This window comes from Scyliorhinus canicula, chromosome 20 (assembly GCF_902713615.1).
Source record: "Scyliorhinus canicula chromosome 20, sScyCan1.1, whole genome shotgun sequence".
Lineage (NCBI taxonomy): Eukaryota > Metazoa > Chordata > Chondrichthyes > Carcharhiniformes > Scyliorhinidae > Scyliorhinus > Scyliorhinus canicula.
This window is the reverse complement of record NC_052165.1, coordinates 58,508,740-58,531,083: the sequence shown is the minus strand read 5'-3', so window position 1 is coordinate 58,531,083 and position 22,344 is coordinate 58,508,740. Positions and strand designations below refer to the sequence as shown.

Sequence of the window (22,344 nt, the reverse complement as noted above, 5' to 3'; positions counted from 1 at the left end):
GTGGGCATCGACCTTTTTTCACTCCAATGGTCGTGATTATGTGCTCATTGTCGATTATTTTTCCAACTGTCCAGAAGTTGTGAAGCTCTCAGACCTCACATCCAAGACCGTCATCAAGGCCTGTAAGGGGACGTTCTCCAGGCATGGTATTCCACTCACTGTCATGTGTGATAACGGTCCTTGCTTCAGCGGCCAAGAGTGGTCAAGATTTGCCCAGCAATATCGACCAGGATCAGACGCAAGCCCCAGAGACTGGACTCACGAACATTCGTTTTGTTTGCTATGTTCTGTTTTCGGACATTAGACACCTGTTTTCATTTGTACATATGTTCCCATCTGCCATCTCATGTAAATACTTTCATATAGGCTGCAGAAAAACATTTCAAAAGGGGAGATGTCATGACATGCAGACATGCACTTAATGTTTTTAATAAATAATTTTTATTCAAAATTTTTCACATATTTTCAACAACAAACAAACCCCCCTTACAAAAATTAGAGAAACAACAAAAAACGCATAAATAAACAGATTATAGCTATATCACACATTCCCCCAGACTACATGCCCCATTACACGATAAACAATAATAAATGCAATAGTAAGCACAAAGTACCCCCCCCCCCCCGGGGTGCTGCTGCTGACCATCTCCTAACACTCCGCTAGAAAGTCAAGGAACGGTTGCCACCGCCTGAAGAACCCTTGCACGGATCCTCTTGAGGCAAATTTTACCTTCTCTAATTTAATAAACCCTGTCATGTCGTTGATCCAGGCTTCCACACTTGGGGGCCTCGCATCCTTCCACTGCAACAGAATTCTCCGCCGGGCTACCAGGGAAACAAAGGCCAGAATACCGGCCTCTTTCGCCTCCTGCACTCCCGCTGGTCCGATAACCCAAATATTGCGAGCCCCCAGCTCGGCTTAACCCGGTGTTCACCATCTTTGACACCGTCCTCGCAACGCCCCTCCAGAACTCATCCAGCGCTGTGCACGCCCAGAACATGTGGGCGTGGTTTGCCGCGCTCCCCGAACACCTCACACACCTGTCCTCTACCCCAAAAAACCGACTCAGCCTTGCCCCAGTCATGTGCGCCTGTGCAGAACCTTAAATTGTATCAGGCTAAGCCTGGCGCAAGAGGAGGAAGAATTTACCCTACCCAGGGCGTCCGCCCACATACCCTCGTCTATCTCCTCCCCAAGCTCCTCCTCTCATTTACCTTTTAGCTCCTCCACCGAGGCCTCCTCCTCCTCCTGCATCTCCTGGTAGATCGCTGAGACCTTGCCCTCTCCAACCCATCCCCTCGAGAGCACCCTATCCTGGATCCCATGTGCTGGAAACAGCGGGAATGCTCTCACCTGCTGTCTTACGAACGCCCTTACCTGCATGTACCTGAAGGCATTTCCAGGGGGGAGCCCGAATTTTTCCTCCAACGCCCCAAGGCTCGCGAACGTCCCGTCTATAAACAGGTCCCCCATCCTTCTGTGCCAGCTCAGGAACCCCCCCATCCATTCTCCCCGGGACAAACCGATGGTTCTCTCGGATCGGGGACCACACCGAAGCCTCTACCTCCCTCCTGTGGCGTCTCTATTGCCCCCAAATTTTGAAGGACGCCGCCATCACTGGACACGTGGTGTACCTTGTCGGCGGGAGCGGCAGCTGTGCCGTCACCAGCGCTCTCAGGCACGTGCCCACACAGGACGCCAACTCAAGCCTCTTCCACGCCGCCCCCTACCCCTCCATTAACCACTTGCGTATCATCGCCACGTTGGCAGCCCAATAGTACCCGCACAGATTAGGCAACACTAGCCCTCCTCGGTCCCTGGTCTGCTCCAGAAACACCCTTCTCACCCTCGGGGTCGTCTTCGCCCATACAAACCCCATAATGCTCCTGCTGACCCGCTTAAACAAGACCTTGGGGATCAGGATGGGGAGGCACTGGAATATAAAAAGGAACCTCGGGAGCACCGTCATCTTCACCGACTGCACCCTACCCGGCAGCGAGAGCGGCAGCATATCCCACCTTTTAAACTTCTCCTCCATTTGCTCCACCAGCCTCGTCAAGTTGAGCTTGTGTAGGGCCCCCCAGCTCCTGGCCACCTGGATCCCCAGGTACCTAAAACTCCTTTCCGCCCTTTTCAGTGGAAGCTCATCTATCCCCCTTCCCTGGCCCCCTGGGTGCACCACGAGCAGCTCGCTCTTCCCCATGTTGAGCTTATACCCGTAGAAGTCCCCAAACTCCCCGAGGATCCGTATCACCTCCGGTATCTGCCCCACCGGGTCCACCACATACATTAACAGATCGTCGGCATACAGCGATATCCGGTGGTCCCCCCCCCTCCAGTTCCTGGACTCCCTCAAAGCCATCGCCAAAGGCTCAATTGCCAACACAAATAGCAGGGGGGATAGGGGGTACCCCTGCCTCGTCCCCCGGTACAGCCGCACGTATTCTGACCTCCTCCAATTCGTGGCCACACTCGCCACCGGGGCTTCGTGTAGCAACCTAACCCAACTGACAAACCCCTCCCCGAACCCAAACCTCCTCAATACCTCCCAGAGGTACCCACACTCCACCCTATCAAAGGCCTACTCTGTATCCATAACCACCACTATCTCCGCCTTCCCCTCCACTGCCGGTTGGTGTTTAGCTGCCTTCCTTTCACGAAACAAGTCTGGTCCTCGTGGATGACCCCCGGGACACAGTCGTCAATTCTAGTAGCCAACACCTTCGCTAACAGTTCCGCATCCACATTGAGGAGAGAGATTGGCCTATACGACCCACACTGTAAGGGGTCCTTGTCCCGCTTCAAGATCAGAGAGATCAGAGCCCTAGACATCGTCGGGGGTAGGACCCCCCCTCCCTCGCCTCATTGAAAGTCCTCACTAGTAGTGGGCCCAGCAGGTCCATATACTTCCTGTAAAATTCCACCGGGAACCCACCTGGCCCCGGTGCCTTCCCCGCCTGCACACTCCCCAGCCTATTAGCCAGTTCCTCCAGCCCTACCGTTGCCCCAAGCCCCGCCACCTGCCCCTCCTCTACCCTCGGGAACCTCAGCCGGTCCAAAAACCTCCTCCGTCGGGGGCTCCGACCTGTACAGCCCCTCATAAAAGTCTCTAAATACCCCATTTATTCGCACCGCACTCCGCACCGTGTTCCCCCCTTTATCTCTAACTCCCCCGATCTCCCTCGCTGCCTCCCGCTTCCGAAGCTGGTGTGCCAGCATCCAGCTAGCCTTCTCCCCGTATTCATACACCGCCCCTTGCGCCTTCCTCCACTGTACCTCCACCTTCTTGGTAGTCAACAGGTCGAACTCGGCCTGGAGGCTTTGTCGCTTCTTGAGTAGTCCCTCCTCGGGGACCTCTGCGTACCTCCTATCTACCCTTACCATCTCCCCCACCAGCCTCTCCCTCTCTCTCCTCACCTTCCCCTCCTTGTGGGCCCTAATGGAGATTAGCACTCCCCTGATCACTGCCTTCAACGCCTCCCAGACCACCCCTCGTTGCACCTCCCCATTATCGTTGACCTCTAGGTATCTTTCTATGCACCCCCGGAACTGCCGGTTCGCCTCTTCATCCGCCAACAACCCCAGCTCCAGGCACCACAGCGGGCACTGGTCCCTCTCCTCCCCAAGCTTGAGGTCCACCCAGTGCGGGGCATGGTCAGAGATGGCTATGGCCGAATACTCCGTGTCCTCCACCCTCGGCATCAGTGCCCTGCTCATCACGAAAAAGTCAATCCGGGAGTAGGCTCTATGGACATGGGAAAAGAATGAGAATTCCCTGGCCCCGGGCCTAACAAACCTCCATGGGTCCACTCCTCCCATCTGGTCCATAAACCCCCTCAGCACCTTGGCTGCCACAGGCCTCCTACCGACCTGGACCTAGAGTGGTCCAATGCTGGATCCAATACAGTATTGAAATATCCCCCCCCCCCCAATTATCAAGCCCCCCCCCCACTAAATTATCAAGCTCCCTGCCTCCAGGTCCGGGATCCGACCCAACATGCGCTGCATAAATCCGGCATCGTCCCAGTTCGGGGCATACACATTCGCCAAGACCACCCACACCCCCTGCAACTTACCACTCACCATCATGTACCTACTCCATTGTCTGTCACAATGCTCAGTGCCTCAAATGACACCCGCTTCCCCACCAAAACCGCCACCCCTCGATTCTTTGCGTCCAACCCCGAATGGAAGACGTGCCCTACCCACCCCTTTCTCAGCCTAACCTGGTCTGCCACCCTCAGGTGCGTCTCCTGGAGCATTACCACAACTGCCTTCAGTCCCTTCAGGTGCGCGAACACACGGGCCCTCTTGACCGGCCCGTTCAGGCCTCTCACATTCCAAGTTATCAGCCAGATAAGGGGGCTACACCCCCCCCCCCCGCCCCAACGATTAGCCATCACCCTTTCTAGGCCAGCCACGTGCCCGCGCCTCCCGCACTGTCCGTTCCCCCCAGCGGCAGACCCCAGCCCCGACTCCCTCCACAGACTCCAGCTCCCCCTTGGCCATTGCAGCAGCAACCCAGTCCCCCCCCCCCCCCCCCACACACACAGGTAGGTGCCCCCCCTAGCCGCATTGCTCCCCCCATAGCACTCCCGTAAATCAGCTGACTCCTGCTGACCCCGGCCACTCACACCGCTCCATCAACCCCCCCAGTGTGAGAATCTCCCCTCCCCCTCCTGTCCATCAGCAGGCGCTCCGCTCCGTCACCCCCCCTGACCCCACCCCCTTCCTCCCCTAGCGTGGGAAAAAGCCCGCGCTTTCCACCAAGCCGGCCCCGCCCCCCTTCTGGCACAGCTCCCTTTCACGGCCTAATCCCAGCTCCCCCACCTCGGGCCTCCCCTCTCCCTTCCCCCCACAACGAGGCCCATTCTTCCAACCACCGACGCCCACACTCTCACCAAACCCTCACTACAAACCAAACAAAAGAGAGAAAGCAGTACCAAACAGAACGGAACATCCCCCCCCCCCCCCCCCAACAAAACACAATGATCACATCAATCCCCTCTCGACGATAAGAAAAGAATCATTGCATGAACAGAATGTTACTTCAAAAGAATTGTAATTTATTTTGAGGTGCTGGTTCGGATGACCTCGGTTGCAAAAGTGGGCCTGCCTTTCGTTCTTTTGTTTAATGCATTTGCCGTGAGCTTAAAATGTGGCTGAATACTTTCTATTCTTGGGCCAGATTTGGCCCTGAGCTAGCAAGCTGAGCAAAATAGAGACGGAAAGAAAGATTTGATTGTGAGAGATAAGAATGTCATTGCTTTTTAAAAAGACAATCTCCAATAGGAAATGAAGGGTGAAGAACTGAGCATTTGTAAAAGTTAATTTTCAGTGCGTGATGAACGTAGACATTCAGACATGTTGGGTGGGATTCTCCGCTTGTCGACGCCAAAATCGCAAAACGCAATTGGGCGGAGAATAGATTCCGAAGCCGAAATAGGGATGCTCGTGCACCCCGAAAATGACGTAAATGCGTCGCTCACCACGCGAGGTAAAAGGCATATCATTAGCAGGTCTCACACACTATGCTCCGGGGCCTCTGCGATTCACCGCCTCCGATGGGCCGATTTCCTGACGCCGTGGTTCTCTTGTGGTTTTAAAAATCGTGGAGGAGGAGGTAGGAAATGGTGTGGAGTGACTGTGGGCTGCCGGCCAGGACACTGGCCGTGCTGGCTGCGGTGAGGAGAGGTCCCAGCCAGGGCTAGGGGAGGGGAGAGGGGAGTTGGGCGGGGGGAGGGGGGGGGGGGGGGCAAGCCGCCGGGGTGCCCTCCCACAGGACTTGTTGCAGTGCCCAGGCACGGACCGTCATCATGCTGCACACCCACTGACCACCCTCCCCGGCCCTGCTTCTAGACAGTGGCACCGGCCATATGGGTGCGGCCACCCCTGTACCCCAGCCCCCCCGCCACAGCATGCCCCCACCCCAGACCTCACCCCGGTCCCAAGAATCCCACCCAACCGGCAGCCACCCAGCGGGGGACCACCCAAGGCCACACCCAAGGCAGCCCCCAGTGAGGGCAGTGCCAGCAAACGGTACCCCTGGCAGCAGGGACAGGTGCCAGGACCGGGGTCACGGAAGGAGACGGACACCGATGGGGTAGGGGTGCGGGGGTGGAGGGGGACATGCGTTGGCAGGTTCTGCAGTGCCAACTGGGGCCACCGTGTAGCCCATGGAACCTGACTGGGCACGGGAGTATGCGCCATGCTGACATGTTGGCATTTTACCCCCTGCAGACAATGGCATTTGGGACACCAACCCATGATGCTGGCCGCTGTGGTGATGGCCGCAACCCTGCGAGATACCCTGTGGGCGCGTGATTGGGGGCCACTCAGAGAGGCGGGGGAGGCTGCTGCAGAGGAACAGGCTACAGAGGGGCAGTTGGCGGCCACACAGGCTGGAAGGCCAACCACCCAACAGGCTGAGGAGAAATGGAGGTGCAATGGAGGTGCTGCATGTCGTTCGAGGACCTGCCGACCGGGCATGCTGCGGAGAATGCGGATGAGCAGAGGGACAGTGCGACAGATCTGCCAGATGATGGCACACCTAGCACGGCAGGGATATGGGGGAGGGCACCCGCTCCCGGTGACCGTCAAGGTGACGATCGCCCTCAACATTTATGCGACGGGGCCCTTCCAGGTGCTGAGGTGCTCACAGGCCTCTGTGCACAGGTGCACCCACGCCATCATGGACGCCCTATATGCTCAGGCCGACCAGTACATCCAGTTCCATGTGGACCGACCCACCAAGATGCCCTGGCACAGGGTTTGCTACCATTGCTGGGATGCCCCGGTCCAAGGGGTGATCGACAGATCCCCACCGGCGGATAACAGGCCGCTATGCACTAACCGAAAGGAGTTTCACTCCATGAACATACAGCTGGTCTGCAACAACAGCTGTGCATCATGCACATCTGCACCCGATACCCAGGCAGTGTTCATGACTCATTTATCCTGGCACACTCTGTGATCCCCGACATGTTGAGGGGCACCCCCTGTGGCTGCGGGGTTGGTGGTTACCTGCTACGGTCATGGCTGATGACGTCTATCCGGAGGCCACAGACCAATGCGGAGACCCAATACAATGACGCCCATGCAGCGACCAGGGGTGTGGTCGAGCGGTGCCTCGGTATCCTCAAGATGTGCTTCAGGTGCTTGGATGCTCTGGAGGGGCCCTCCAGTACGAGGCTGAGAGGGTCGTCCAGATTGTGGTGGCCTGCTGGATCCTCCACAATATAGCACAGCAGAGGGGCGATGTGCTGGAGGAGGAGAATGAGGAGGAATGACCGGTCTCATCCGATGAGGAGGATGTGGGGGAGAGAGAGAAGATGAGCAGGACATGGGCCCAGGCAGGCATGGGATGGGATGCTGCACGACATCATCGCCAGAGCTAGCGCGCAATAGACACTCTGATTGCAACACAGTTCACCGACTAGGAGGGGGGGGGGTGGGGGGGGGGGGGGTTGCTGGCCAGTGGCATAGACACCACCATCCCAGACCCATACCCCCTTACCTCCCACACGACCATACCGCCCGCATGCACACCGCCCACCATGATACACACCTGTGGCGCGACCAATTGGGGGCCCTGGGTTTGCGGTAACAGCGGGTCTGGTCCATGGGATGGAGGATGATGACAACCCGCGCTGCGATGAGCTCTGGTGCTCCACATCGTATGACAATGTCTGACTCATGCCCACAGTAGCACCTTCCACCTGGGTGATCCCTACACGTGAGATGGCCAGTCCATCACATGGTCCCATCGGATCCCTGCGGTGGGGTGCTGGGGACGGTCAGGACAGGGGGAGGGGAGGGGGTTAGGAGGAAGGGAGGGTGGGGGGGACAGTCCACCCACAGGGCCTGCACTGACCTCCATCTCCCCCTGGCCAATACTGATCAGCCCACCGCCACATGCATCAGACAGAGCCCCGAGTCAGGTTTGAACGGTGTTAACAGTGTTTATTGTGGAGAAAATATATAATCTGTGTCCCTGTGCCCTGTACCCATGCCAACTTAGCTGGTGTCTAATTTTCTGGCCTTACGGGCCCTAATGCTACGTCTGGTTCCCCAGATGGTACTCATGCCCTGCAACAAGGGTCCCTGGTGGCGCACGTCTCCTAGGGCGGCCGGGCCTGGATGGATCCGGCCTCTGCTTGGGCATTACGGGTGGCGTGGTGCTGCCCTGCTCTGCCCACCAGATGCACCGGGAACAGGAGGGGGAGGGGGGTGTCGGAGGTGCTGCGGTGTTCCGGCACCACCCCCTGCAGGAGTCACCGGCACGGGCCCAGTCAACCCCTCCTCCCTCGGAGTGCCTGATGGCCCCCGGGCTACTCCATGGGACGGGGTGCGAGCGGAGCCATCCCCTGAGGCACGCCTCCGGCCCGCCATCTAACCAGTAAAGCCTAGTGGGGTGGTCTCTCAAAACCACTGCAGCAATGTTTAAAGAGGGATTAGTTACAGGTAATTGAATGTTCTGATGATTTTGATCTGTGTACTGCTTGCAGATGGTACCGAGAGTACTGTAGAGAGTGGTCAAGCAAATTAATTTTTTTTTTAGAATTTACAGTGCAGAAGGAGGCCATTCGGCCCATCGATTCTGCAACATCACTTGGAAAGAGCACCTTAATGAAGCCCATGCCCCCACCCTATCCTGGTAACCCAGTAACCCCACCTAACGTTTTGGACACCAGGGGGAAATTTATCATGGCCAATCCACCTGACCTACATATCTTTGGACTGTGGGAGGAAACTGGAGCACCCGGATGAAAGCCCATGCAGACACGGGGAGAACGTGCAGACTCCACACAGTCACCCAAGGCGTGAATTGAACCTGGGGCCCTGGAGCTGTGAGGCAGTGCTTGCCACTGTACCGCCCCAATTTGTTAGGGGTGTTTGACGAATGACATTTAAATTAGAAAATTAGAACAAGTGGCTATGTACATAATCAGGCCTAATGCCAAACATACATACACCTAACAAGGAACAGAATTAGTTAGTGGGATAAGAAAATGGGTAAAAGTCCATTACTCTGTAACTGTTCATGAAGCTAGCAAACAGGACACTAGGTTTTAACAGAACAGTACATGACAAAAACATATCATTTTGTCTTATCCAAGACCTTGCTGAGCCTTCAGCTGGAATACTGTGCCCAGTTTTTGTATCCCCTCCCAAGGACAAGTTGTAGAAAGGACACAGAGGAGGGCAGTTTAAAATATTTTAGCTGTCCAGATAGAGCTTGGTCTCAATAGTTCAGAGCAGACGTGTCCAACCTTTTCTGGTGGATGGCCATACTTCAATTTTTTTTCTCACTCAAGGAGCCGCTGGGCAAATTTCAGAAAGATAAATATTGTGCCATGACTTTTTTTTAAACCCGAGGTATGCAAACAACTTGCTGAGCTAAAAATGAGTGATGAATAAAGATGAGTAATAGAGAGCAAAAGGGTCAATGTGTGTGTTTCCAGTTCAATCCCGGGCTCATGGTGCTCACTCACTCACCTCATTCAGCTCACTCACTCACTGTGAGAGCATGATGGTGAGTGTGAGTGAGAACCCTGATATTGGCAGTGAGCCAGACCTATAGACGCATTCTTTGCCTGCACTCACATGCTTTCATTTCCCCCTTTCACACAGCCTCCCGTCACTCACCTATCAGATGCTAGTGGCCCTGCTCCTGCTACCTCGTATACTTTGCTGCAACGTCTCTGATCCCCACATGGGTCCAGCTCAGGATGCCTGGGTCCCGCTCTGGATGTGTGCCCTGCTCCTCAGCACCTGTGCCCCCCAGGATCTCCACCCGCTGGGTCTTTTGTCCCAGCATCTCAGCTGCTTGGGCATTGTCCCCCAGTCCGCGACTCCCCTGGCGCCAAGCTCATGCCACTGTCGTTCACCGCTCCTCCAATCTCGGGTTGTTTTTCACCCACGTTTGCTGCTGATCGGTTCACTAGTCAGCTTATCAGCAGCAACGTGGGGAAGAAAATGGCCTGTGATCAGAGGAGCAGTTAGTTCACTGCAGTATCCTCCAGTCAAGCCTACCTGATTGACAGGCATTTTGAAAACTGGCTCCAGGAGCTGTATAGAGGGACTTTGAGGGCTGATTCTGGCCGTCAGGCCGCATGTTGAACAAGGCTGGTTTAGAGAGATGCAGGTTCAGAGAATTGATGTTTATAAAATAATGAAGGAACTAAATCGTTTTTACATAAGCCAATTGCATCAGTTGAATAGTTTGTTAGGATTGGGTAATATTTATAAGTTATGTAGAGGTTGAGCTAGGTGGTTCTTTTGCATGAACACAATGGATCTCTGGAATAGGTTGTTGGCTCGTACAGTACTTGTTAATTTGCTGTAATTGGGAAGGAGATCAGAGATCATAGAATTTACAGTGCAGAAGTAGGCCATTTGACCCATCGAGTCTGCACCGGCCCATGGAAAGATTACCCTATCTAAGCTACATCTCTACCCGTAACCCCATCTAACGTTTTTGGACACAAAGGGCAATTTATCATGGCCAACCCACCTAACCTGTACATCTTTGGACTGTGGGAGGAAACCGGAGCACCCGGAGGAAACCACGCAGACACGGGGAGTGCGTGCAGACTCCGCACAGACAGTGATCCAAGCCGGGAATCGAACCTGGGACCCTGGAGCTGTGATGCCACAGTGCTAACATGCCGCCCATAAGTGCCGCCCATAAGATCAGCAGATAAACGTGATAGGTGCCCTGAACTGTAGAGTGGAGTCAATGTGAACATTGGGTTAATTTCAATCGCATTAAGGGGTCAGAGGAATTCCCCAGTTTTTCGCCTTCATTGGACCTTAAGTTGGATAAGGAATGGCTGTATTATCAGGCATTGTGCATCACAATCATTTGGACCATATAGTCTTTCCGATCTGTCATCTTTATTATGTCCATGTGGTGGTGAGATTGCAAGGAGAGTTTTTGGCTTTTTTCATCTTTCTTCCCCTGGGTCAGTTCAACATGCTAATCGAGTGCTAATACTGTCAGTTTCATTTAGAAGGAGGAACAGTTGAAGCAACAACAGTTTCTGAGTGTGTGAGAAGGTAGTAGGTGAAAGAGATTGCTCACAAGTGGTAATACCCAGTAAACCGGTTGTGTAGGGCAAGAGTCAGGTTTTTTTTTGAACTATCGCAGAAACAAGATTGTTAACTTTGTGCAAGATAGCCAGGTAGCTGTTGTTACTTTTATCCTCCAACACTCAATCATTTCCCACTAACATTTGGTTCATTCAGGAACATTATAGATGACTGTTCCAGGATGAGAAACGGTTCATCCCGCCAATGTGGCTCATGACACGCAACTGCAATCTCATGTTCATCGCAGCAACACAGGTATTATTAAAACCATGATAACAATTGAGCACACCTTTTTTTTTTATAAATTTAGATTAGCCAATAATTTTTTCCAATTAGGGGCAATTTAGCGTGGCCAATCCACCTACTCTGCACATTTTTTTGGGTTGTGGGGGCGAAACCCACACAGACACGGGGAGAATGTGCAAACTCCACACGGACAGTGACCCAGAGCCGGGATCGAACCTGGGACCTCAGCGCCGTGAGGCGGTTGTGCTAACCACTAGGCCACCGTGCTGCCCGCAATTGAGCACACCTGTGCAAAATGGAGTGCTGGTTGCTTGGACAGATCTGGGGGCTCTGCAGTATGTACCATGAAATGCCTTTCACATCATTGAGAATAAACTCGGTTTGTTCTCACTGGAACAACGGAGGTTGAGGGACGACCTGATACAAAATTATGAGGGGCATAGACAGGGTGGATAGTCAGAGACTTCTTCCCAGGGTAGAGGGGTCAATTACTAGGGGGCATAAGGGGCAAGGTTTAGAGGAAATGTACGAGGCAAGTTTTTTACACAGATAGTGGGTGCCTTAAACTCACTGCCGGAGGAGGTGGTGGAAGCAGGGACGATAGTGACGTTTATGGGGCATCTTGACAAATACATGAATAGGATGGGAATAGAGGGATACGGACCCCGGAAGTGTAGAAGATTTTAGTTTATACGGGCAGCATGGTCAGTGCAGGCTTGGAGGGCCGAAGGGCCTGTTCCAGTGCTGTGCTTTTCTTTGTTCTTTGTTCTTTATCGTGATGATGTCCTGCGTGATGCACAACCTTGCCATACAAAGGGACCTGCTTTTGGAAAAAATGTACAGCAAATTTCATTGAATGAGGAAGACTAGAGTGAAGAAATAGCTGTAGAAAAGGGGGCAATGTCTCAAAGCTTTGCAGCAAGAGATGTGAGATATTGAGTTGCTTACCTTCTGTATCAATTATATACCAGTAATGTAGATTCTGACGGTGCTATAAAACCACATTGCAGACTAAAGTGCCAATTGTTTTGTGTTGAATTTAATTCCCAACACTACTCTGCACCCCATGTATTTTTTAAATAAATTTTGAGTACCCAATTCATTTTTTCCAATTAAGGGGCAATTTAGCGTATTCAATCCACCTACTTGCACATCTTTGGGTTGTGGGGGTGAAACCCACGCGAACACTGGGAAAATGTGCAAACTCCACGCGGACAATGACCCAGAGCCGTATTGAACCTGGGACCTCGGCGCCGTGAGATTGCAGTGCTACCACTGCGCCACCGTGCTGCCCTAGCACCCCAAGTATTAACCTTTCCTATATTTCTTATAGGAAGGTTTACAAACTCTTCTTTCTCCACAAAAGATGTTCCCCCAGTAACCTCAGCAAAGCAGGTGGTTGCTCAAGTTGAAATTCTCGACAAGCACATGGCCAGTGACTTGCTTCTAGCCTGAGGGCCTAGGTGCAGACTGCTGTATCTAATTTGCAATGGGGACAGTCTGGCACAATTGACAGGTAGTCGACATTGACCCATCAACCATGCGAAAATGGACTGAGAGTTAAATTCACCCTGGTCTTGTCCTGCTGGTATCAGGTAACTTAACTGTTTTCCCACTCCAGTCAATTCCATCCACCCCACCCAAGTTATAATTGGAGTTAATTTGGTTTACTATGTCCTCAGGGAATCCAGCAAATATCGCAGGTATTTCTATTTTTAACCTACTTAAGCCAAATTTAAATGTTTAAAACTGCTTTTTAAATGTCAAATTTTGAACTGTTGAAGATAGTGTAGCTTTGCATTAAATAAACATATGAAAATACAATCAAATGATAAACAACAAAAATTACTTTTGCACAATTAACTTTGGCCCAGTCACTAAATGGACCACTGAAAACATAAGCCAGGAATCAAAGAAACATAGGAAATAGGGCAGGTCTTTTGACCCTTTGAGCCTACCCCGCCATTTAATATGATCACGGCTGATCCTCTATCTCAATTCCAAACTCCTGAATTATCCCCGGACCTCTTGATACCTTTAGAGTCTAGAAACCTTGTCCGTCTCCCCCGGGATCTTTTCACCCCCGATGTGATTCACTCGACTGCTTCAAATTTTAAATACCTGTTGTAAACCTCGCCAATCTGACGTCCTATCGGTGAAGTATGAACATTCAGTGAAGGGGGAACATATGGTGAAGAAACCCATTAATTATATTTAAATTTGTTACAATTGATTGAAATTAGGTTCCTGCCCAGAAAATTACATCACCGGCGAGGGGTGTGGAAAATCTGAAGATGAAATCTCACCGGCGAGAACCCTGGGCGCGATTTAACAGATGTGAAACAGAGTCCGGTGTCGAGCGCGTTTAGCCGGGTGTTTCCTGGTACTGGCAGCGCCAAAGGCAACCCCGCTATTAAACGGGAATCTGTTTCATTTCGTGGCCTCGGCGAGAAACACCTGATTGAGGCCGCACCATTTCCTGCACTAATGAGCTCTGCTGGTCAGTGCAGGAAGAGATCAAATGACATCTAGACCCACTACCGCGACCTCCGGACCCCCCCCCCCTTCCCCCCCAACGCCCCAACCCGCCTATAAGGGGGTAATTGAGCCCCTCGCACCTCACCTCGTAAGGGCAGGGCACCTCTGGGCCCGATCCCTGGCAGAGGTGTGATGCAACCTGGGCACCTTGGCACTGCCAGTCTGGCACCCTGACAGTGCCCTGCCATCTTGACAGTGCCAGCCAGGCACCCTGACAGTTCCCTGCCACCGTGCCAGGGAGGCATGCAGGTGGTACTGCCAGAGCGATAGGCTGACATTGCCATGGTGCCTGGGTGGCATCACGGTTCCAGGATGCCACCCCAACCAAGCAGGGGGCACCCGATCACCTGGAAGAACCCCAAGTGCCAGTACACCTGGTCCATGTTCGTGGAAGCCAGGTGCTAAAGGGCTCTGGTTTGGGGTCTCCGAGGCAAGGCTGTTAGGCCCAGGGCATTGGTTGATGTGGTATTACGGTTGCTTCGTCAGGATTTCTCATTCATTGTACCATGTGCATCAATCACTCTTTTGCTACTGCAGCATTTTCAAGTCACAGCTGTCTTTTGAGATCGCCAGGGACCTCCCAGTAGGGTGTGGTAAGAACCGGAAATAATGTGACATCTTTGAATATTTTAAGCCTGTTTCATTATTCGTGTTATTCAGGAAATGTGTTTCACTGCTTAGAAGCTGCTTCTGTGAAAAACAATTGAATGGTGTAAGGCACAAACATGGATCAGACTATTCATTTCAATGTCTCAAATTCACAAGTTGTTCTCACTGGTAGGTAAACTTTACAAATGTCTGGACTATGGTGGAAGTTGAGGTAGAAATATCAATGTTTGTATGTTTTTAAATTAATTATAACTCAAAGCATGTACAAATATACCAGCGCAATTTTGATAAAACATGAAATGTCATCATGATCGGCTTCATTTTCCCACTGCAGACATGATTAACGCACAAAAATACAGTACAGTAAACTTTTTTAATTCAGGTTTTTATGGTTGCTGTGTCAGTGTGATAAGATATGTGATTTGCGACAGTCTGATGAATTGAAATTTTGCACACACTACAGTATAAGCTGTGGTAAAATTGTGTTTTAGTATAAAAGTATCATTAGAAAATGAATCGTAATTAAATAACTTGTCATATATTTACATAAAGCCAGAACAAAATAAAGAAAAATGTGAGAGAATCATTCTTTTTGCACAGTCTTACAAATAAGCTTGTGTCTTACCTAGTCCTTTATGCGCAAGTGGATCACCTGCAACAGCACTACATCGGCCCTCACATTCTTCTAGTGAGCAGAAACTCTCCCCTGTTTGATCAGTCCCCCAACCACCGCATGTTCCATACCAATCAACGGATAATAATAATTGTTAGTGTCACAAGTAGGCGTGCATTAAAACTGCAAAGAGGTTACTGTGAAAATCCTCTAAGTCACCACATTCTGGCGCCTGTTCAGGTACACAGAGGGAGAATTCAGAATGTCCAAATTACCTAACAAGCACATCTTTCAGGACATGTGGGAGGAAACCGGAGCACCCAGAGGAAACCCACGCAGACTTGGGGAGAATGTTCAGACTCCGCACAGACAGTGACCCAAGCCGGGAATCGAACCTGGAACCCTGACGCTGTGAAACAACAGTGTTAACCACTGTGTTACCATGTCACAAACCCCCACCATTCCCCGACTCAGCCATCACCTCCATGGAGATGATCCCATCCCCACCATTCTCCAAAAGATGCCCCAGCCCCACCCATCAGATAGGACAAAAAAACAACCCACGGTAGCATAGTGGTTAGCACAAATGCTTCACAGCTCCAGGGTCCCATGTTCGAATCCCGGCTTGGGTCACTCTCTGTGTGGAGTTTGCACATCCTCCCCGTGTGTGCATGGGTTTCCTCTGGGTGCTCCGGTTTCCTCCCACAGTCCAAAGATGTGCAGGTTAGGTGGATTGGCCATGATCAATTGCCCTTAGTGTCCCAAATTGCCCTTAGTGTTGGGTGGGGTTACTGGGTTATGGGGATAGGGTGGAGGTATGGGCTTGGGTAGGGTGCTCTTTCCAAGAGCCGGTGTAGACTCGATGGGCCGAATGGCCTCCTTCTGCACTGTAAATTCTATACCGTCGGCAAGCTTCCCCACCCCCGGCCCAGAAATCCGCCGACCAATTCCTCTTGATCTTTGGGTGGCATGGTGGCACAGTGGTTAGCACTGCTGCCTCACAGCTCCAGGGACCCGGGTTCAATTCCGGCCTCAGGTGACTGTCTGTGGGGAATTTGCACTTCCTTCCCCTGTCTGTGTGGGTTTCCTCCAGGTGCTCCGGTTTCCTCCCACAGTCCAGGGCAATGTGCAAGTTAGGTGGACTGGCCATGCTAAATTGCCCCTTAGTGTCCAAAAGGTGAGATGGGGTTACTGGGTTAAGGGGATAGAGTGGCGGTGTGTGCTTAAGTAGGGTCCTCTTTCCATAATGGGAATCCAAGGGCCGACTCGATGGGCCGACTTCCACCATCCCCATCATTCACACCTCATTGGCATGCTGAAATCTTCCTGAGCAGGTTCAGCAGCCCAAGCCCCTCCCCCTACCTCGCTCCTATTCATTAGTGAACTGATTTGCTAGCAGGGTAGCCAGCGTCTCTCTTCCCCCCCCCCCGCCCCCCCTCCCTCCCCAGTGAGTACCAGCCGCATTCCACACAGAAAATTGTGGTTAGTACGTTTTCTGCTTGAATTGCAGGCCTAGCTGATGAACAAGGAGCAATAGACCATTCAGCCCCTCGAGCCTGCTTTGTCATTTAATGAGATCATGGGTGATCTGATAGTAACCTCAAATCTGCATCCCACCTATCTTTGATAACCTATCACCCCCTTGCTTATACATTTATTTTCTTTGGCTCTCCCAACTCAGTGAACTGCAGCCTACATCTAGACCAAAAACTGCAACTGCCTCTGGCTGTTCTGAAACTGAATGGCTTGGGTATGACACACACACTTACACACGCGCACACACACTTACACACTTACACACACGTACACACACATTTACACACACTCACACAAAAAACTTACACACGCACTTACACACACACACATACACACGCGCACACACACTTACACACACATTTACACACACTTACACACACTTTTACACACGCACTTACACACACACACTTACACACACTCACTTATACACACTTACACACATACACACACTTACACACACACTTACACACACACACTTACACACACCCACTTACACGCACGCACTTACACACACACTTACACACACACTTATACGCACTTACACGCGGACACACTGACAAACACACTTACACACACACACACTTACACACACACACACTTACACACACATTTACACTTACACACACACTTACACACACACTTACACACACACTTACACACACCCACTTACACGCACGCACACACTTACACACACACTTACACACACCCACTTACACGCGCGCACTTACACACACACTTACACACACACACGTATACGTACTTACACACACTTGCACATGGACACACTGACAAACACACTTACACACACACACTTACACACACACACTTACACACACACATACACACACGCACACTTACACGCACGCACACTTACACACGCATGCACACTTACACACACACACTTACACACACTTACACACACCCACTTACACACACGCACTTACACACACACCTATATGCACTTACACACACTTACACACGGACACACTGACAAACACACTTACACACACACTTGCACACACACACTTACACACACATTTACACTTACACACACACACGCGCACTTACACACACACACACTTACACACGTGCACACTTACACACGCGCACGCTTACACACACACTTACACACACACAAACACACTTACACACACACACTTACACACACACACTTACACTTACACATGTAATCAAAGTTGTACCCTGAATCACTGTTTCTATAGCAACATGGTATGCAGTGGAATGGATCAAACAGAAATCCAAACAAATAATTTTACCTTCACTATGACTCTTTGATTCTGTAATCCAAATGAATAATTTCTATTTCTAATGGAGTTTTACGACCATCTTTCCCAGATTGCGAGCTGTTAGCATATTTCATGTAGATAATGATAGCCTCACTGGGCGGGATTCTCTGTTGGCTGACGGTGAAACCGCGAAATGCGATTGAACGGAGAATAGGTTCCGACTCCAAAACCGAGGAGGGCGGCGATTTGACGCCAAATTGCAATTTTCTGTCACCCCGACAGCGATGCCAATGTGATCCGGAACGCACGGGGGTTGGGGTGGGAACAAGCAGAGTGGCCGAGGTGACCCCCCCAGGGGTCTGGGGCGGTGTCCAGTCACGGACCGCTATTGATGCGGCCTGTCAGACAGACATCTTGCTGCATACTCCACTGACCCCTGGTTCTGCAGAGTGACACCGTCCTTATGGGTGCTCCCATCCCCACATCGAACACTCTGCCATTCGCCCTTCCCCCCCCCCCCACCCCCCCCCCCCCACCCCCAAAACCTGGCCACTACCCGCTGGCGGGGCATCAAAGGCCCACCCAGGGCAACGCCAAGACAAGCCCCTACGGTAGCTCGGGCAGGGGCCAAGGAGTGGAGTGTACCATTGGAAAGGGCAGTGCCAGCCCACTGTATCCCTGGCATCAGGGATGGGTGCCAGGGTCAGAGTCCCACAGTGCTGTGCAATGACGGGGTCAGGCGTGAGGAGGTGGGGGCATTGCCTGTGAGGCAGCAACCCTGTCCTGGGCCAGCACCTGCACAGAATGCCCAGGCCCTGGACTTGCTGATCCATAGCCAACACCATCGCCCCCAATGCCTCCACCAAGGACATGACCGTGCGGTCATATTAGCCTGGGTGGCTCGCATGGTCGGCACCACCTCCTGCTCCTGCACCCGGTTGGACTCCACCAACTACACCTGAAGGTATTGGATGTTCGCCGACAAGCCCTCATGTATTCCCTGGCTCTGCGACTGCATCTCCACAATCGATGGGACTGTCTGTTCCAGAAGCCTGAAACTCGCCCGGAAGACAGCTGGTCCCTGGGGTTGGCCTGCTTCCCGACCATCCGCCCCTTCGGGTGTTTCTACGTCCACTTACTGTACCGGGTCAACTGTGTGGTGCGCGCCAGAGAGTGTCCCAGGAGCCTCTTCACTAAAGTGCCCAACCGAGGTATGTGCCTCTGGGATGGTGCAGGGTATTGGGGACAGCTGTGACGGGAAGTCGGTGACAACCCCTGACTCCAGGAGGTTGTGCAGTTTTTCTGGCACTGCTAACCGGTTGCGACTGTGTTACCTATGGTGCTGACCATCTCTTCTACCTATGCCCAGGCACAGCAAATGGCGGGGCTGCCTGCTTCCTTCTAAGGCCGGGGTACAGTGTCATCTGCCTCCTCCATGGCATCCAGGAGGCTCTCCAGCTCGTCATCCATGAATCTTGGGGCAGCTCTTCCCGCTGCCATCTTATGGACTTGGATGGTGTGTGTGGGGAGTGAAGTGTGTACATGCAGCTGCAGCTTGTCAGCCTCCTGAGGGTCAATCCGAAACTGGTAAACCCAGCACCGTTTCTCATTGGAATCGATTGTATTCCGCGTGACACCTGTAGCAGAATCAGCCCAGGTGCCATTGAGGGAAAGGTTGAGAAGCAGAGAAACCGGCATAAGATGAATGGAGGTCTTCTTCTTACGGCTCAGTCAGGGCAGACGCACAAGAGGAGGGCAAGATGAGCACTTAAAAGATGGGCCAAAAGCCAACACAAAATGCAACGTTGACATCAACTCCTGGGAGGCTATCATCTGACTGATCTTTGAACAGATGTGGGCAGTTTATGTGGAGAAGATCACAGCATTTTGAGACCCACAAAGACAAAATGAAGATGAAAAGTGAGAGCGACGAAAAGAACGCGTCGTGACCCAAACTGATAACACACAACCACACGCCCCACAAGGCAATAAGGTCTGCAGATCCAGGATTGGCCTAATCAGCCATCTTCAGACCCCTGGTAGACAATCATCCTCACGAATGATGGATTGCCAACAATGGTAATAAGTTACAATTTGGAATGCAATGCCTGAAAGAGTGGCTGCAGAATCAGCTGAGACTTTCACAAGGAAATTGGATAATTATCTGAAAAGAAAAGAAATTGCAGGGCTACCTGGACAGGGTAGGGGAGTGGGACTAACTAACATGTCCTTACAGAGTTGGCATGGGTTCAACATGCCATGTGCTTTGCTGTTGTCTATCAGTCAGCTACCCAAGTTGAGGTGGTAAGGTCAATCGCAGAATGTCATCCTCCAAGGTCACCTCCAGCCTCCTCACTGAAAGTCAGGAGCTTTCCTTCCGTGCTGGTCACTGAGGTAGCACAGCAGAGGAGCCTCCGGTGAAGGTGCATAGAACATGGGAATTAATTAAGTGCATGAGGTAAAGTAGTTGGGCTTTGTGTGCAAGATGGCATTATTTTATTTACACATTTGGTTTGGAATGTTTATTTTGTGATGGCATATATGGCCAAGTGAACATTAAGATGTTCAGTGACACAGAAAAGTCTGTAGATGAATGGGGATTGGGGCTTCAGTTACTGGTCTTGCAATCTCATGAGTTATTCTTGCCAACCGGATGAGTGTTGCCTTATCCCTTCTTCCTCTTCCTCCTCCTTATGCTCCTGCTCCTGCTCTGCTCACCATGTAGCAAGGGTTGTCCCCTCATTGTGATGAGGTTGTGCAGCATGCAGAGCACTACAAATCTTGACACCCAGGCTGCCGAGTATCTCCGGTAACTTACAGAATGGTTCAGGCGGTGGAAGTGTTGCAAATGGCCGACTCTGCCATATTTCACAAGGTGGTATGATTTTCTGTATATGTTTGCTGCCCATGTGTATGGATTGTGCACCAGAATCATGAGTCATGTCACCAGCGGACAGCCCTTGTCTCCCACCAGTTGCCATCCTTTGTTTGCCATGTTGGTTCAAATGCAGCTGGTTCAATGGACTGCCACAGAATAAAGACATAATGACTGCTGCCAGGTTACCAGGTATTGACCTACATAATAATAATAGTGATCTTTATTAATTTCACAAGTAGGCTTACATTAACACTGCACTTTGGTGCACTCCCTCCACAGCAAGAAAATTCTTCTTCAGATAAGGACACCAAAACTGCACACACTACTCGAGCTGTGGCCTCAGCAATACCCTATACAATTGCAGTAAAACATCCCTATTGCTATACTCAAATGCTCTCGCTATGAACATACTTTTCGCATTCTTTATTGTCTGCTGTACCTGCGTACTTACTTTCAGCGACTAATGCACAAGGACACCAAGGTATCGCTGAGTATCCACCTCTCTCAATTTACACCCATTCAAATAATAATCTGCCTTCCTATTTTTGCTGTGAAGCGGATAACCTCATTTATCCACATTACGCTGCATCTGACATGCATATGCCCACTCACTCAACCTGTCCAAATCCCACTGAAGCATCTTTTCATCCTCCTCAGAGCTCACCATCCCACCCAACTTTGTATCATCTAAAAATTTGGAAATAATACATTTAGTTCCCTCATTCAAATCATTAATATATAATGTGAACAGTTGGGGTCCGAGCACAACTCCCTGTCACTAGTCACTGCCTGTCAATCAGAAAAATCCCATTTATTCCAACATTTTGTTTCCTGTTTCTCACCAGCTTTCTATCCATCTCAAGACACTACCCGCAATCCCGTATACTTTAACTTTACATAGTAATTTGCAGTGTGAGAATTTGTCGAAAGCTTTCTGAAATTCTAAATAATTTACATCCACAGATTCTCCTTGGTCAACTCTAACTAGTTACATCCTAAAAGAATTTCAATAGATTTGTCAAGCATGATTTCCCTTTCGTAAATCTATACTGACTGTCTGATTATACCACTGCTTTTCAAATGCTGTCTATGAAATCCTTGATAATGGACTCTAGTGACTTCCCTATTACTGACTGACTGGTCTATAGTTCCCTGTTTTCTCTCTATCTCCCTTTCTGAATAGTGGAGTTATATTAATTACCCTCCAGTCTGAAGGAACCATTCCAGAGTCATAAGATTTTTGGAAAATTACCACCAATGGATCTACTATTTCTAGGGTCCTTCCTTTAAATATTCTGGGATGAAGATTATCAGGTCCTGGAGATTTAGTCACCTTCAATTGCATTAATTTCCCCCAAATCATTTCCCTACGTAATACTAATTTCCTTCAGCTTCTCACTAAATCGTGTGTTTCCCGGAACTACCGGTTCATTATATATAACTCCATGTATAAATCCATGTATGCCTCCATCTACAAATCCCCTTTTTGAATCCTAATCCGCCCTACTCCTTTTAACACCCTTTTACTATTTATATGCCTGCGGATGATTTTTGGATTCCCTTTTATGTTGGTTGAAAGTCT

The 22,344-nt window shown here is 51.0% G+C and overlaps 1 protein-coding gene across 3 annotated transcripts in view; it reads left to right on the top strand.

Annotated features, from left to right (window-relative positions):
• Nucleotides 1-22,344, top strand: part of fgd4a (FYVE, RhoGEF and PH domain containing 4a) — a 340,499-nt gene that overhangs the window by 106,862 nt on the left and 211,293 nt on the right. The window contains exon 1 of one of the 3 annotated variants that reach the window (XM_038779939.1): nt 14,543-14,656. The exons of the other annotated variants lie outside the window; for them this stretch is intronic. Within the exon in view, the coding sequence (XP_038635867.1) occupies nt 14,605-14,656 (52 nt within the window). The 5' untranslated portion in view covers nt 14,543-14,604. Of the gene's footprint in view, nt 1-14,542; nt 14,657-22,344 lie in introns of those variants that run through there. 3 annotated transcript variants of the gene reach the window in all.